This window comes from Anoplopoma fimbria, chromosome 9, assembly GCF_027596085.1.
Source record: "Anoplopoma fimbria isolate UVic2021 breed Golden Eagle Sablefish chromosome 9, Afim_UVic_2022, whole genome shotgun sequence".
Taxonomy (NCBI): Eukaryota; Metazoa; Chordata; class Actinopteri; order Perciformes; family Anoplopomatidae; genus Anoplopoma; species Anoplopoma fimbria.
Window position 1 is genome coordinate 3,244,710 of NC_072457.1, and position 19,473 is coordinate 3,264,182.

At 35.5% G+C, this 19,473-nt stretch overlaps 1 protein-coding gene across 1 annotated transcript in view; it reads left to right on the forward strand.

Moving 5' to 3' along the window:
* The window catches only part of LOC129095315 (ligand-dependent nuclear receptor corepressor-like protein), a 62,640-nt gene extending 45,431 nt beyond the window's left edge, over positions 1–17,209 (forward strand). The window contains exons 3-5 of the mRNA XM_054603715.1: positions 2,959–3,038; positions 13,426–13,537; positions 17,187–17,209. Of these exons, the coding sequence (XP_054459690.1) occupies positions 2,959–3,038; positions 13,426–13,537; positions 17,187–17,209 (215 nt within the window). The remainder of the gene's footprint in view (positions 1–2,958; positions 3,039–13,425; positions 13,538–17,186) is intronic.
* Positions 17,210–19,473: the final 2,264 nt, after the last annotated feature.

The window sequence follows — 19,473 nt, forward strand, 5'->3', positions numbered from 1 at the left end:
TTAGGTGTTTTTCGTTCTCTCAGTAGTTCTGTTACAGCATCCTTGTGGCAAACGCAGAAATTTCCAGCTTTACAAAAAAATGATAAAGACCGACCACACACACACACACACACATACACACACACACACCTCTAAAATCAAAGATGGAAGTGCTGTCCTGAAAATAAATTATAAACTTTTTTTCCCCTCAACTTACTTTTATCAGATCGGTTCTCGGTATCACGTAAAGTTCAGGTATCCAAATATAGTAGTATTAGAACATCTCTAATCAACACGTTGACTGTTGAGCAGGAACTTTAAAGATTCATGTAAAAGGCGTCAACATCTTTCCTCAAGCTCTCACACACACACACACACACACACACACACACGCACACACACACACACACACACACACACACACACACACACACACACACACACACACACAAACAGAAACGTGACTGTACAGCCAGGGCGGGAGGTCACGTTAGCGGTGGGACTCGAGCTAATTGGCCTCTTCTCAGGGTTCAAGCTCTGCTCACCCTTTGCCTTTCTTTTCATTACAGCGATAGGAGAGAGGACGAGTAATAAACTGTCTCTTTTATGTGTCGCACATCTCGCAGGAATATGAGAGAAAGAAAGTGGGATGTGATTGGAAAAAGGACAGAGATGTGACCTCCTGTCCTTTAAGGAACACAGAGGTGCAATATTCTGAATATCTTCTTTCTATTCAGGATGTGCAAAGGTAGCCATTTGTTTTCATTCATCTCTCTGTGAAATGAAAATCAGACTAAAAGCAGACTCCATAGATGAGCACTTTGTTGCATTATTGTTGCACGGTAATGCATTTTTTAGATTGTTATGAAAACACTGCATAACTATGGAAGTTCACTGCAAAGAAAACAAAGACTATAGATCGAGATGTTTTTCACTCTTTGCCCGCATTTCAAAAGTTGAAAAGAGCAAATCTGTAAAAGTGAATGCAAGTGTAAACGCACATAGATTTGCTTCAGAGCATCAGTCTTTAAACATGCTCTTGTTGTTGTTTAGTTTTAGGTTTTCAGTTAACTGATAAAATGACCACTTTGTTAATTAAGCTTTATTTATCTTAACATTAGTAGACGATCCTCCGTCCACACGGCTGATTAAAGTCTTCAGCTGCAGAAAATGTGCCACACAGAGACATGAGGTTCTGATCTGACACAGTATATTGTGACCCTATTGATTCTGTTCTCTCTCTCTCTCTCTCTCTCTCTCTCTTTCTCTGGAGCTGACTCGGCCTTCCTTTTTCCTCCACATGTCTGTACTGTAACACACTCCTCCTTGCCTCCTCTCCCCATGGCAACAGCTCAACTGTAACCAAGTCGACGGCAGTCTCTCTCTCTCTCTCTCTCTCTCTCTCTCTCTCTCTCTCTCTCTCTCTCAGCTCTGAAGCATTCATATTTTGAAGGATGAAGACACGTATATAACCCGACATTAAACTGAGCTGAAATGCTTCTCAGTGAACCTGAACTGACAGTTGGCATCATCTGAATCAATGATGAGCCCACAAGCACAGGATTAATATTGATAAGGGGAAACTACTGATGAGCAACAATCGAAGGTGTACATATATAATGTACGGCTGCAATTTACGATTTTTTTTTAATTATCAATTAAATGTTTGATCTATGAAATGGTGATTAATGTCACTCACATTTTTGGAGAGTTCTTGTTAATGTCGCAAAATATATTGTTTTGTTCAACAGACAGTTGAAAACCCGAAGAAATTCAGTTCAAAAAACAGAAAATTCATGAATTTTTGGCTTTTTTTTTTTTCTTAAAAATGACTCATAACAATTAATCGATTAGCAAAATAAAAGCCAATGCATTTTTTGTTGACAGACAGTTGAAAACCCCGAAGAAATTCAGTATAAAAAACAGAAAATTCGCCAATATTTGACATTTATTTCTCCTAAAAATGACTAAAAACAATGAATAGATTATTAAAATACCAGCCCATTAATTTTCTTGCGATTAATTATCAGTTGCTGCTCCTTTACAAATAATTTTGCATTTACACTTCAACTGCATAAATTAAGGCTTTAAACTTTGGCTTTGCACTCTTTAACTCGATTGATTTATTGATTATTGAATGTTTTTTTTAATCTTCAGGATTTCTTTTTGTTTTCTCACTACTATTGCATACATTGTATTATCCAGAGGACACTTCAGAGAGAGAGAGAGAGAGAGAGGAAAGCTGTGAGGAGAGAGAGGAGGAGGTATTCAGTTTCATGATGGGCAGCAGATGAACTACCAGGAGACTATTTCTTCACCCCACTGTACATGTTAAACAGAACGCAGCCTCAGAGAGGGGTAATTAGTTTTCCGCAAATAAGGCTTTAGGGCACGAATGCTACACAAACGGACACGGTCATATTTACATGCAGTCACGCACACACACAGCTGCAGAGAGCGGTATTCGATATCGAATTGAGCTCACCTGTCAATCACCGGTTTGGCTGGCTTTTTTAAACAGCTTACATTGACATGTTAGTCATCGCTGTAATTTAATCATTGGGTGTAATCAAAAGTGAATTAATTATATGCTCTTGTTGTTTCCCCTCAGCTGTCAGGCTTCTTTTTTTTTCTTTTAAATATGTATTTAAATGTTTAAATTGAGATAATGCAGAAGTCAGACACACATAGCGCTAACAAAATAAAACACAAGATTAAAAAACAAGGAAGAATTCTCTTTTTTATTAGTTTCTGCTGCAAGATTTCCTTCAAAACTCCAATCTCTGCTTGAAAACAGTCAGAGTGGAGTTGGGATTTTGGAATCAGGTGGGTCAGCTTTTTTTTGCAAGATAAGCCACAATTGCAAAGGTTTGCTGATGTCTGTTTGGGCCCTAAACTCCTTTGAATGTGTGCATGAACTCGGTAGATACTGACGGGATTATTAAGGAGTGTGTTTAACCCGTTGCTTTCTGTCTCCAGACTGCGAGCCTGAGGAAGTGTCTGACTGGTCCTTCGATGAAAACTGTCTCTTCTGCTGCTTAAGACGCGAGAAAGTGAAGGTAGGAAACGACACATTTTTGTCTCTTTGTCAGAAAAAAACCTCAGAGTTTACTCACATGGCTTTAATGCCATAACCGTCAGAGACTGGTGGATGTTATCGCTTTCGTCTCACGGAGTTAAGGTTCACAGGGATCAAACCTCCTCAGCCATGTTCAGAGGGGATTTCCTAAGCCTGTAAAAATGCATGTTAGGCAATAGAAGTACTCCGTCCTTTGTTTCAGATTTTGCTGCTTGCAGCTTTCTCAAGAACCGCTCATACGAACACTTCACTCTCAACACTTGACTTATAAAAACCTGCCATGACATAGTATCATTTAGCCATTTATTTCGACATGCTATACTGACATTTTTCTCTTTTTTAGAAATGCAAAACTATGACTTTTTTTCGACATGTTATACTATGACTTTTTTCATTTTTTATGACATACTATACGATGACTTTTTTCTCTTTTTTCAACATGCTATACTATGACTTTTATCATTTTTTTCGACATACTATATATACTATGACTTTTTTTTTTTTTTTCGACATGCTATACTATGACTTTTTTTTCATTTTTTCGACATACTATACTATGACTTTTTTTTTTTTTTTCATTTTTTCGACATACTATACTATACTTTTTTTCATTTTTGTCAACATACTATACTATGACTTTTTTTCACTTTTTTCATTTTTTTTTTGTCAACTATACAACACTTATGACTTTTTTTTTTTTTTCTATACTATGACTTTTTTTCATTTTTTTTCGACATACTATACTATGACTTTTTTTCATTTTTTCGACATACTATACTATGACTTTTTTTCATTTTTTTCGACATACTATACTATGACTTTTTTTTCATTTTTTCGACATGCTATACTATGACTTTCATTTTTTTCGACATACTATACTATGACTTTTTTCATTTTTTCCACATGCTATACTATGACTTTTTTCATTTTTTTCGACATACTATACTATGACTTTTTTTCATTTTTTTCGACATACCATACTATGACTTTTTTTTCATTTTTTCGACATGCTATACTATGACTTTCATTTTTTTCGACATACTATACTATGACTTTTTTCATTTTTTCCACATGCTATACTATTACTTTTTTCATTTTTTTCGACATACTATACTATGACTTTTTTTTCATTTTTTTCGACATACTATACTATGACTTTTTTTCATTTTTTTCGACATACTATACTATGACTTTTTTTTTCATTTTTTCGACATGCTATACTATGACTTTTTTTTGACATGTTATACTATGACATTTTTTCGACATACTATACTATGACTTTTTTTCATTTTTTCGACATGCTATACTATGACTTTTTTTTGACATGTTATACTATGACATTTTTTCGACATACTATACTATGACATACTATACTTTTTTTTCATTTTTTTGACATACTATACTATACTATGACTTTTTTTTTTTTTTTTTTTTTTTTCATTTTTTTCGACATACTATACTATGACTTTTTTTCGACATGCTATACTATGACTTTTTTCATTTTTTTCGACATACTATACTATGACTTTTTTTTTCATTTTTTTCGACATACTATACTATGACTTTTTTTCATTTTTTTCGACATACTATACTATGACTTTTTTTTTTCTATACTATTTTTCATTTTTTCGACATACTATACTATGACTTTTTTTTTCATTTTTTCGACATGCTATACTATGACTTTCATTTTTTTCGACATGCTATACTATGACTTTTTTTCAACATGCTATACTATTACTTTTTTCATTTTTGTCAACATACAACACTTATGACTTTTTTTCATTTTTTTCGACATACTATACTATGACTTTTTTTCATTTTTATGACTTTTTTTCATTTTTTCGACATGTAATACTATGACTTTTTTTTGACATGTTATACTATGACATTTTTTCGACATACTATACTATGACTTTTTTTCATTTTTTTCGACATGCTATACTATGACTTTTTTTCATTTTTTCGACATGCTATACTATGACTTTTTTTTTTTTTTTTCATTTTTTTCGACATACTATACTATTTTTTTTTTTTCTATTTTTTCGACATGCTATACTATGACTTTTTTCATTTTTTTCGACATACTATACTATGACTTTTTTTCAACATGCTATACTATTACTTTTTTCATTTTTGTCAACATACAACACTTATGACTTTTTTTCATTTTTTTCGACATACTATACTATGACTTTTTTTCATTTTTTTCGACATACTATACTATGACTTTTTTTTCATTTTTTTGACATGCTATACTATGACTTTCATTTTTTCCGACATACTATACTATGACTTTTTTTTTTTTTCGACATGCTATACTATACATGTTATACTATGACATTTTTTCGACATACTATACTATGACTTTTTTTCATTTTTTCGACATACTATACTATGACTTTTTTTCATTTTTTCGACATACTATACTATGACTTTTTTTCATTTTTTTCGACATACCATACTATGACTTTTTTTATTTTTTCCACATGCTATACTATTACTTTTTTTTCATTTTTTTCGACATACATAGAATTTTTTTTTTTTCGACATACTATACTATGACATTTTTTTTTCACTTTTTTTTTTTCAACATACTATACTATGACTTTTTTTTTCATTTTTTCGACATACTATACTATGACTTTTTTTCATTTTTTTCGACATACCATACTATGACATTTTTTTTTTCATGACTTTTTTTTTCGACATACTATACTATGACTTTTTTTTTTTCACTTTTTTTTTTTCGACATACTATACTATGACTTTTTTTCATTTTTTTCGACATACTATACTATGACTTTTTTTCATTTTTTTTGACATACTATACTATGACTTTTTTTTCATTTTTTTCGACATGCTATACTATGACTTTTTTTTTTTTGACATACATACTATACTATGACTTTTTTTCATTTTTTTATACTATGACTTTTTTTTCATTTTTTTCGACATACTATACTATGACTTTTTTTCTTCATTTTTTTCGACATACTATACTATGACATTTTTTTCGACATACTATACTATGACACTATTTTTTCGACATACTATACTATGACTTTTTTTTTTCATTTTTTTCGACATACTATACTATGACTTTTTTTCATTTTTTCCACATACTATACTATGACTTTTTTTTTTTTCATTTTTTCGACATACTATACTATGACTTTTTTTCAACATGCTATACTATTACTTTTTTCATTTTTGTCAACATACAACACTTATGACTTTTTTTCATTTTTTTTCGACATACTATACTATGACTTTTTTTTCATTTTTTCGACATGCTATACTATGACTTTTTTTTTTTTCGACATACTATACTATGACTTTTTTTTTCATGACATGCTATACTATGACTTTTTTTTCATTTTTTTCGACATGCTATACTATGACTTTCATTTTTTTTTCATTTTTTTCGACATACTATACTATGACTATTTTTTGACACTATACTATTTTCATTTTTTCTTTTTTCATTTTTTCGACACTATACTATACTATGACTTTTTTCATTTTTTTTTTCGACATACTATACTATGACTTTTTTTTCATTTTTTTCGACATGCTATTTTTTCATTTTTTTCGACATGCTATACTATGACTTTTTTCTATACTATGACTTTCATTTTTTTCGACATACTATACTATGACTTTTTTCATTTTTTTCGACATGCTATACTATGACTTTTTTTCATTTTTTTTGACATTCTATACTATGACATTTTTTTCGACATACTATACTATGACTTTTTTTACTTTTTTCGACATACTATACTATGACTTTTTTTCATTTTTTTCGACATACTATACTATGACTTTTTTTTTTTTCGACATTATACATGACTTTTTTCGACATACTATACTATGACTTTTTTTTTTTCATTTTTTCGACATACTATACTATGACTTTTTTTCATTTTTTCCACATACTATACTATGACTTTTTTTCAACATGCTATACTATTACATTTTTTTTTTCATTTTTTCACACATACTATTACTTTTTTCATTTATGACTTATTTTTTTCATTTTTTTTCGACATACTATACTATGACTTTTTTTCATTTTTTCGACATACTATACTATGACTTTTTTTCGACATACTATACTATGACTTTTTTTCGACATACTATACTATGACTTTTTTCAACATGCTATACTATTACTTTTTTTCGACATGCTATACTATGACTTTTTTTTTTTTTTCATTTTTTCGACATACTATACTATGACTTTTTTTTTTTTCGACATTTTTGACTTTTTTTCGACATACTATACTATACTACTTTTTTCATTTTTTCGACATACTATACTATGACTTTTTTTTTTTCGACAACTATACTATGACTTTTTTTTTTCATTTTTTTCGACATACTATACTATGACTTTTTTTCATTTTTTCGACATGCTATACTATGACTTTTTTTCATTTTTTTCGACATACTATACTATGACTTTTTTCATTTTTTCGACATTATTTGACTTTTTTTCAACATGCTATTCTATTACTTTTTTTCGACATGCTATACTATGACTTTCATTTTTTTCGACATACTATGACTTTTTTCATTTTTTCCACATGCTATACTATGACTTTTTTCATTTCTTTCGACATACTATACTATGACTTTTTTTCACTTTTTTTTTTCGACATACCATACTATGACTTTCATTTTTTCGACATACTATACTATGACTTTTTTCATTTTTTTCGACATACTATACTATGACATTTTTTCCGACATACTATACTATGACTTTTTTCATTTTTTTCGACATACTATACTATGACTTTTTTCATTTTTTTCGACATTCTATACTACTTTTTTCATTTTTGGACATATGACCATTACATAACATAGTATACTTCATATTCTTAATTGTCCCTTTTTTTCCGGCATACTATAATATGACTTTTTCATGACCTAGTGCACTACTGTGTAGTGGTCTCCTCAGGATATTGAGCTGTTTGCATGCTTTATTTGTCCCTGGGTCCATGTGAGATGTCCAGCAGAGGTCCTCGGGGATGAACAGTCCGAGGAAGTTGCTGACCTTTTCAACGTCAGCATCACCAATAAGGATGAGTCGCTGTCGACCTCCTTGCTGTCTCCTGTAGTCCAGTGCATGCCAGATGATTACATTCTTAGTGTTGCTGGGGATGGTGGTTCAACACCAGTCTGATAAGCCTGGCAAATAATGTATAACTTCAACTTAAACGTTTCTTTGTGTGATTGTTTTAAATATGTTTTAAGTTATAATTTAATCTATAATCTTTATGTGAAAAGAACCAGGATCATTTTTAGCACAATGGTCCAGCACATGGCATGTTTAAAGGTAATTTGGGTTTAAATTTCTAATCCCAATTTGTGAAAGCTTTCCCTTGAGAAAATAGTGTAACACTCAACAAAATGTGGGAATAATTGTCAAACAGCCTCATTGTGTTGCATGTATGACATCCCATAACATGTGATATTTCTGTTACTCTGTTGACCTAAATAAAATTAAACTCTGTAAACAAGTTCTTTATAAGAATGTGCATGACATATTTAAGCATGACATCAATAGTGTACATGGCTATGAGTAAAACACCACCATACTGTTGGATCTCTTTAATACAATATTCCAACATAACCGAGTCCATCAGAGTTGTATACATGAGGATAATGAACAAGTCTGTAGCATTTTATACAAATTAACCAATAGGTTGCATTATAAGATTTAAACTTAAATCTTATAAGCTCTCACATGCTTTTTCTTTAGAAACTCTAGTTAGATTGATGGGCTTTTGCCTTTATTAGGTTAGTAGGACAGATAGACTGGAAAGGAGAAGAAAAGAAGGCTAAATGCAGCAAAATGTACATGAAAACCTCATATCATAACACAATGACAGCTTTATGACAACTTTTTCGTGACATTCTTGGGAACATGCTATACCTCCACTATCTTGAAAACAAAAATTATTTAAAAAAATTACAACATACTATATTTATCACAGTTCCACGACATACTGTACTATGACATTTTTCATGACACACTTTTTATGAAAACCTGCAATACTCTGTAGTGATGCTGGCGAGCTTTCTTGGTCCGTGTCCAGGAAAGGTCCTTGACGATGTGCACGGCGAGGACATTAAAGCTGCTGACCCTTTAAACTTCAAGTCAAAGTACAACATTCTATGATTTCACTTTTTTCCCCTTTTTTTCAAAATACTATGCATTTTTAGGAATATTTCTTTACGTCATACTATGCATTGGCCTTTTTGTGAAATTAGTGTTTTTACATACTATACAATGACATTTTAACTGCATTTTTTCTTTAAACATACTCTATTTTTTTTGTTCATACTATAACATGACTTTTTTATGGATTTGTTTTCGAAACCCGTTGAGTTTAAAGAGAGGGACTACTAGAGATTGGACTACTAGTACTAGCAGCAGTGGATGTAAAATAATGATAATAGCAGTAATATTCATAGATATATGGTACTAGCAGTGGGTGTCAAGCAGGGTCAATCATTATCCAAGTGTAACCCCCGATCCATGGAAACCTGCAAGACGAGAAAGCAAAAAGAATCCACGAAGAAGCCAAGTTAGAAACATACAACAAAGGCACATGAATGTAAACAGATGGAGACGGAGAGGAGAAGACATGATCACAGTCTATCATACCAAGTCCCCCGATGGTCGGTTCTAAGCCAGCCTTAAGTATAATCTTTATCAAAGAGGAAAGTCTTAAGCCCCACCCTTAATTGACGAGAGAGTGTCTGTCTCCCTAGAGAGGAGCATGAATTGGGCCGAATACTCCTATGACTCCTATACTCATATGGCTTCCACTCTTCTTGGATAGTTATAGTGCCTTCAAAAATAAGACAGAAACACAAAAAACAAATATAAAGTGAGTTACAGGGATCTATGATAGTTTTTAAGTCAGAGTTAAAGCACCTGGTCAAAGATACTCAGAGACTGGAGGCCATCTAGAGTATATATCCTTAAATTAGTTGTGAAGGTTTTCAGGTCAGACTACAATGACTTCTGTTTTGTCAGAGTTCATTTTTTATGACATACTATTCTATGACTTTTTTATGACACACTGTATTCTATGGTCTTTTTTTTATGGCAATTTATTGCCTCTGTGCCTACGACAGCCTTGACCAGGCACATTATATTTTTCGGGTTGTCCTTCCGTTCGTCCCATTCTTCTGAAAGCGACATCCCAGGAATGCCTGGAGGGAAGTTCTTCAAATTTGTCACAAACATCCACCTAGACTCAAGGCTGAACTGACCATATTTTCTGCCATAACTCAATAATTCATATGCTAATTATGACTATATCAAACAAATTCCTTAAGGGGTAAAATGCTAAATTGATGATATTTTGGTAGGATATCTGCAACTTGGCTGTTTTGGCAGAGGCAAACAACAGCGAGACCGTAAATCTGGTTGCCTTTGGACATACCCAGGCTAGCTGTCTTTATGCTAAGCTAAGCTATTTGACTCCCAGCCATAGTTTCTCATCTCACGCTCAGCAGGAAGGCTAATAAGCCTCTTTCTCAATATGTCAAGCTATTCCTTTAAAGAAAATGTAAGAAAACTAACCAGGAGAAGTTTTAGCTTTTATATTACCTCATGACTATTAATTATTTGGTTCACAATATGAACTGTGCAGCACATTTATCCAAGGCTTACAATAAATTAATAATCAGCATCTATGAGAAAAGTATAGAGAGTTTAAAGTAGATGAGAGTATCTACTTTGTGCAAAATATAATGAAGCTGAAAATCACCCTCAGCACTTTCACTACTATTAAATGTGTGATAGAATAAGATGGGGGAGGGGATGAGAATGTTTTTATTGATTTTCAAAAAGACAGCGAAATAAAAGGTGAATCAATGCGTTTCCAATTCATGTGTATGTTCTGCAGAGTAGAGATGGATTCTACTTCCTGTCTAATGCAGCACTTGTGTATGTTTTGTAAAGGAGTGTTTTCCTTTGTTCACACATTTTGAAGCTCCACGTCTTTCTCCCTCTCCTCCTCCTCCTCCTCCTCCTCCTCCTGCTGCATACTGGTTATTTGTGTTGTTCCACCATCATGGTCCTGACCCCAATTTAGCTTTTGAAAAGAAAGTGACATAATGATTTGGAGGTGTGTGTGTGTGTGTGTGTGTGTGTGTGTGTGTGTGTGTGTGTGTGTGTGTGTGTGTGTGTGTGTGTGTGTGTGTGTGTGTGTGTGTGTGTGTGTGTGTGTGTGTGTGTGTGTGTGAGGAAGGAGGAGGATGGTGACATGGGTGTAAATTAGTGAGACTCCCACAGCAGCAAAGAGGCCGCTGCTTCCTCTCAGGAGTTTCAGCTGAAAAAGTGATCAGAGTAAAAAAATAATAAGTGTATTGGACGGATTACTACAAACGCACATGATACATGAAAGTTTTGGTACCTGCTTCTGGGCCTCCTGCTGTAGACAAAGCATCCCTCCAGGGCAACGCAAAATGGAGAACAATGGTTATTGCACGTCACATCTCCATAGTGGGTGTTTTAAACGCTGCAGGGTGCCTGTGGACAAAGAGACAATATTAATTAAAAACAAAAGAAAAAACACAAATGGCAGGTGGGAAGCAGTGGTGAAAGATTCGTTACCTATATTAATCATATCACATGCTCTTGAATAAAGTAGCAGAAGGAAACCTGCACTGTTTCAATTTAAATTTGCAGAAATCTGCCTAAAAAGTGTTTAATGGAAACTAAAGGTATATCTGCTGCTTTTAACCTTGGATTCCTTCACAAAAGGTTGCGAACAAAACAATCCCCTCCCATGTTCTGGAGCTTTTGATCGTATCGCACGGTCTTAATCAGCAGAGGGAGTTTCTTTGACTCAGAGGACTTTTTTAAGGACTTATTGTCTTCTTTTACTTTTGGGATGTGATTGAACAAGTGAATGAGGGAGGGAGGGAGGGAGGGAGGGAGGGAGGGAAGGAAGTGAGGAGGGAGGGGGCGTCCTTCCTTAGGCGGTTGCTTGTTTTTCAACTTGACCCCGGTCTGACCTCAGAGGTCGGCCATCTGTCTCCTAAAAACATCCTTGCTTCACCGGCAAACCCCCCCCCCCCCCCCCCTCCGTCAACCCCCATCTGTCTCCCGCTCTGATCATGATAATGAAGCACAACAACACATCCTTGTTGCTACAGCGCTCGCCTTCATCTGACCTGCTCAATAATGATATTAGCCACTCGCAGTGCGTTAATCACCATCAGGCTAAAGAATAAGACAACATTTGCAGCAGCCTTAATCGTATTGTGCTCACTCGATACAATCTTTTATTCATCCGTTAGGGCTTGAAAGCTCCCTCCGCCTCGCTGTTATTACCCTCTGCTTGCTTGTGAAATGCCAGAGGAGCGTCAGTGGGCAGGAATCATTGATTCATTGATCTGAAGCCATGCAAACTGCCAACAGATAGAAGAGAGAGAATGATAGAGAGAGAGAGCTAAGGGGGTTGAAATAAAGAGAGGATGATAAAGAGAGGATGAACATGAGGAGTTCCAAATCCCCAAAACCAGCCTGAATATGAAGAGAATCTGAAACCATTACATGCGAGTCTGTGGAGCAGAGCAGGATAGTTGTGGGACCCTTAGTCTGATGCTACGCTATGATTGGCCAGTCTGCGTACAAGAGGCGGGACTTGGGGAAGGGTAAATTAAATTACATCAATTTGTAGGAAAATTGCGGGGGGGGGAAATGCACAACAATTATGCAGCGCGGAAACAATGGATCAACCAATCGATTAGACTATGGAAAGAAAATTAATTAACCATTTCAATTGACATTATTTATTTGCATTTGCTGGTTTCACTTTCTCAAATGTGACTTTTGGGTGTTGGTCGGATTAAATCCTTTTGATGATTTCACCTGGATTTCACTACAATTGAGTAGTAATCTTATAACATAAAATTAACATGTTAATCAATAAAAATAATAATTATTATTATAATTTTGAGGTCAGTTAGCAGTGTAGATATTGCACAAAAACAACAACATTTCTTATAAATCTTGTCCTAATTCTCACCAAGATAAATATACAAGAGTGCAATGCAAGACCACCACTTTCAACTTTTGTCAACTGTTGGAATAAAAAAAAATACTGTATATATATATATATATATATATATATATATATATATATATATATACTTTGTGCACTAATTCACCAATTTCAAGCCCAAAAATGGAAATGTCTGCATTTCCCTGCAGCTCTAACACATTGTCTGTTTGCTCAGAGAGCTGAGTTTGGTTATACAATCACAGTAAAATATTGTTTTTATTTTACTTTACTCACTCTTTTGTCTCGTTGTGTTTGTTGTCTGTGTAGGAGCACAGCGCAGAGAAGGGTGGAGGCAGCCAGGTGCTGTCGGAGCAGTCTCGGATCAGCCGGCTGGAGAGACAGGCCCAAGACTTCCTCAATGCTGTGTTCCACAAAAAAGGTAACACACACTCTCACACACACACACACACACACACACACACACACACACACACACACACACACACACACACACACACACACACACACACACACACACACACACACACACACACACACACACACACACCCTATGAAACTCATTTTTACTTCCCTCCAGTCATTAATATCTGGAATATTTTAGAATATCCAGAGGTGTGTTTGATACAAGTCAAGTCAGGCAATTTGGTTAAAACTCAGGGAAATCAGTTCATATAAGGGAATTTCACAAAAAAAATCTGAGATTCTCTATAAGGGAATATTATACCAGAGTGTATTATATATTTAAGACATTTATTGCATTTAATTATTTTCGATCCCATCTGGAGTTGAAACCAGACCATTTAAAAAAAAGTTCGTTTTTTTAGAACATTTTTAGCCCCTAAAGGCATTCTGTGATGGAAAATGATAGGGTTATGTAACTGACCAGAGCAGTGATCTTGCTTTTTTTTATGTGATGCATTGGCATATGCCGGGAAATATAATAAAAAAACATTTTATTCTACTATCCACGTTCAATGAAACCAATCACTATTGATGTTTAATAGTCTCGTCATCTCTTTGTTTTATAAAACTCAAATTGGTGAGAGTGCAAAGAGTAAACTTTTCCTCTTCTTTTGAATTACATTGTTCTCATTGTATGTGTTCACACTATGCATAATGCACAAGTTAAGGACTTCAGTACTTAATCAGTAAGGACAAAAGTCTGTTGGAGAATGATGTGTGAAGTTGTGTGTCATCTGCATAAATGTGACAATTCGTGCAGTTTGGATAGAAAGGGGACCGAGGATCGATCCCTGAGGGACACCACGTCTAACTTTTCCCAAGTTTTAAAATTGGATCAAAGACATTTCTGCCCTCCAGGTAGACCCTAAATCAGGCCGACCCACTTTTCCGACCTTTACTAACCGTGCCACCATTACAATCGGGGGCCATGTGGGGAAACTCTGTAGAAGGTTATTTTACATGGTAGAGAGCAGATTAGGAGAAACTTGTGCTGAATTTGGAAGGGTGGAAGTTATATCGCTGGTGAGTTTTGCCACATAGACTTACATATGGGCTAAATGAAAATGAGACGGGGGTCTACTGTAAGAAGAGTGTTGGATAAGGACCTCAACTTTACAGCTTCTTATCTATCAGTACAAGTGCTATGTTCTTGTAATAAAACAAAATACCTGGTGCAATGTATGCAGATATTACTTAAAAAACCAAGGTGGTGTGGTGCAAGTCAGTGGTTTTGTCAACAATTAACAGGCTTTATTGAAAAATCTGATGTAAAATTCATCTGACGGCTTAATCATTTTCAGAACGGAATTAAAATTCTGCTGTTAAATTCTTGAATTTAAGCTTGTACAATACCGTCACCCATGTGGACTAACTATCTCTTATCAAATGTGGCCATGTTTTTATATTGTATTGATGTTTGTGTAGTACTAACTATAAATAGTCAAATGAGGATTGCAGCCTTAACGTTGAGGACCAAATATAAAACTGCATCTTGAACCCTTCAGGACATAAGGAGACATTTCCATAAATGTTCTAATTTACGAGTGTTTCAGAGGTGTTGATTAACTTCATGATACTGTTGGAGGAAGTAGTTTGTGGTGCTATTGAACTACATTGCACTATACAGAGAGATGTTTCTAGTATTTATTATAATTATTTATTGATGTGATCTAATAGATCGGAAGCTTAACAACTAATAAATCATTACCCATAATTAGCTACATTTTTCTTGGTTGACAAAACTGCTTAGTGAACCGATTACCAAAAGTAAATTTGAGTCCTGGTTTCACATTCAAAAGTGATGATGACATGCTTTAACTTTCTTATCTGGTGCTTGTATTTACATGCGTTGTCAGCTTCGGTTCAGGTCTCAAATCAGCGCCCATTCAACGTCAGAATATTAGCTGAGTTGCCATAATACTCTCCCTCTCCAAACCGGGGAGTGTATCGTGTTCTGTCCCGAGGCAGACGGATACTTTGTGACAGAGGAGAGCTGAGCCGCGAGACGGAAGCTTGTGTTGTGTTTTTTCCGGGAGGGAGGAAGCAGATGTCTGTCCAATCAATGCTCGGCCCCCTAATCAATCTGGCTTCACTCACGCAGGCAAAGCTGCCTGTGGAGCTGCCATATATAGACTGATACTGTCACACAGGCCTAGGCATGATGGGACACACACACACACACACAAAAACACACAAACAAACACACACAAACAAACACACACAGCCATTTATACAGCAACAGACCTGCCAGGCATAAAAACACAACAACAAAGGGCACATTTATCAACATGAAGGAATATTTTTAGATTTTGTGCTTTTTTTTGCTTCCATAACATGTCTTCTTTCAGACTAGTGGAAAGAAAAACATCTAATATACACATTTAGGTGTTTCATTCATTACTTTGTCTGTTTGATCTGTAGATTTCTCCTAAATTCACTAAAAGTAACTATGAAATAAGGCCTAATTTGCATATTTAAACACCAAAAATGTACAAATTTTTACAAAACATTTCTTAAGTTGTTTTCTCTAAATGAGTTTTTTCTCAGACTCTGATCCAGAAATCTCCACTTCAGTAGCTCTTACATACACCAACAGTTTCATTCCTCTCTATATTCTGAAGGTTTTTACAGAAAGGTTCGTTCATGTATCATTTATTGCCTGATTAATACAACATTGTATTACTGAAAACATGGAGAAATCTGTTTTTTTTTTATGGCTCTCGACAGTATTTTCTGATTTATGGATTGATCCAAAAAAAATATATAAAAATTCCCTCTGATGAAAGAACTTGGTGAGGTTTGTTTAAAAAAAAAAAGCTTAATCGTTCTGCTTTGTTGTAGCGAGGCGAGAAGTCTTGTGTGTCTTTGTACAAATCTGTAATGTTACACAACGGCCATTTCCTAGCAAACACCGCACACACATTCACTGCACGCTGGGGGTTTCCCACTCAGGAGAATTCCCCAGGCGGCAGCATGAATCCTAAACCTGTCAAAATGGAGCTCTATAATTAGGGCACATTTCCAGCAAACTAGCCCGCTTCCTGGGTTTCTTAGCAATTCAAGGCCCGTTGGCTTGTGGCAGAGCGGGGCACAGAGGCCACGCGGTGGATCGGATTAATTGCTTGAATTTATCGGGGCCTTTGACAAAAACGCCACAGAATGTCAGTATTCAGTTTAAGCTCTTTTATTTGCCATGTCAACAGTTTAAGCTCTTTTATCGCCATGTCAGCGAGATCATTTCAGCGGCAGGGATTACACGGTGCGACGTTCAGGTGGAGCACAGAAGTCAAATGACATGAACAAGGGATTAAGAGAAACCAGCGCAAACAACAAATGGAAACTACACCTCCGAACTCCTCCTGTGGCTCAGCTTTAAAGACACAGTTTGTTGATAGAGAAAAACATAGGAGCTCAAACACTGGAATACTGATTTGGTAGCTTGCTCATAGTTCATAGTTTTCTCACCTCTTTTTATGTCATAGCAGCTGGTTGCATAGCGAGTTTGACATAAATCTGGTTTTATCCTCTAAAAAGCACAATAGATGCTTGTTCAGTAGAATTGTGACATGTGTCTAAATACTGTAAAACATATTCTTCATCTTCAGTGTTCATTGTCATGGCGGTTTAAAGCCTCTGTAAAACAAAATTTTGATATGATTAAAAAAAATCTTTGTGCTTAATATTTATCAGAAATGTCAAATTGAAGCAACAAATACTTTTATTATAACTATATTACATTACAGTCATTTAGCAGACGCTTTTATCCAAAGCGACTTACAGGAAGTGTATTCAACATAGGTATTCAAGAGAACTAGACACCAGAAGTCATAAGTGCATCTCCTTTCTTAAACAAGCATCTAAAAGCATAAACCAGAGCAAAAGTATAGTGCAGAAGCAAATTACTACGAAAACAATAAGTGCTACAAACTAATACGAATACAATAAGTGCTACGAGGAAGGCTCAGGGTAGTACTTCTTGAAGAGGTGAGTTTTCAGCCTGCGCCTAAAGATGGGCAGCGACTCTGCTGTCCTGACGTCAGTGGGGAGTTCATTCCACCACTGAGGGGCCAGGACAGAAAAAAGCTGTGACCGGGTGGATCGGCTGCAGGGACCTCTGAGCGACGGGGCAACCAATCGCCCCGAGGCAGCAGAGCGAAGTGGTCGGGCGGGGGTGTAGGGCTTGACCAAGGCCTGGAGATAGGAAGGAGCTGTTCCTTTCACTGCCCTGTAGGCTAGCACCAGAGTCTGTAACTGGATGCGAGCTCTTACAGGGAGCCAGTGTAGAGAACGGAGAAGGGAAGTTGTGTGGGAGAACTTGGGGCGATTGAACACCAGACGAGCTGCAGCTTTCTGGACAAGCTGCAGAGGTCTGATGGCCGACGCCGGGGCTCCGGCAAGTAGTGAGTTGCAGTAGTCCAGGCGGGAGATGACCAGAGCCTGGATGAGCACCTGCGCCGTCTCCTCAGTGAGGAAGGGGCGAATCCTCCTGATGTTGTAGAGGAGGAATCTGCAGGAGCGTGTGACCGATGCAATGTTTGCTGAGAGCGACAGTTGGTCGTCCAGGGTCACACCCAGATTCCTCACAGTCCGAGTTGGCGTCACCACGGCATCATCAATGGTGATGGACAACTATATGTTTCTGACGTGTGAAAATAACATCCATTGTTTTAAAGTTTGCCTCAAAACAAAGTTGCATGTTTAACACATAGAAAAACAGTTTAGTGATAAACAAGAGGATTAAATAGGTTACGAGCCAACAAGGATAATAAATAGTTAAATTAAAAATGAGTTGACCATCCAGCGCTCTTCATTAAGAAGTCACTTTTAGACTTGAGCCAACACTTAACCAGAGCCTCAGGCTGCTGTCGGCCCTGAAGAGTCAAAAGTTCAAGTGAATAAGAACTATAGAAAATCTGTTATTTTACAGTATTTTTTTTCGCACATTTACTTTATTGGAGCCCACAATGTGATGAAACTGCAACCAAGCTACAGTATGAAATCCTCAGAACTGTTACAAATGAGTTGAGGAAAAACTGGGCAACGAGTTCAAATACTTCAAGACACGGTGCAGAGTTAAAAACAGGAAGCTTGCTGGGAAAGCAGAAGTGTTAGGCATGGCTGGAAATAGCAGCATGGACCTGCTGTACACTGATATTAATAGGGAGGATTAAGAGCTGTATGCACAGAGCAGAATATATATATATATATGATTATTTCAACCTCGCTTTTAGGATTAGACTTTTGGGCTAATGTATTGTTTGGGGGATTTAGGGTTTGACTCAATGGAATGTATTAACATATCCAAATAATATAGCTGCCGGTTATGAAGAGATAAGTGCGGATGATTTATCTGGGACAATGCCAGATTAATGCATTAATATTCCTCAATGTATATTAACCAATGAGATCAATGAAGGGTGTTTTAGTGTGGGGTTGTTTTGTCGCAGCGGGGGATAATCTGTATTTTCTCTCAGCCTTTTAGGTTCCTTTTTGTACTTGTTGCGCTTTGAAATAGTTAATTTATTTCTATTTCACTGTAACAGGTTGTTGAATTTTACAAATGGAACAGGCTCAATGCTCCAATAAATGATGAAATCTATAATCAGACGAGTAGGAATCGATTATGAAATCCCATCCAATAGTATTATAAAGTATGGCATGATATGATACAAATATTACTATCCGATACATTAGCAGAAGTACTTTACAGCTATTGTTAGGTCTAATAATAATGAAAAATCTTCTCTTAACCAACTGGTGTAGAATGTACTGTAGTGGCAATTACTTTCATTAGCTTTTATTCTTTCTATTATAATTTCAATCTTTAAAGATGTTAGGTTATTGTTAAAATGCCCATTACAATTTCCCAGAAGCCCAAGGAAAAGTCTTCAA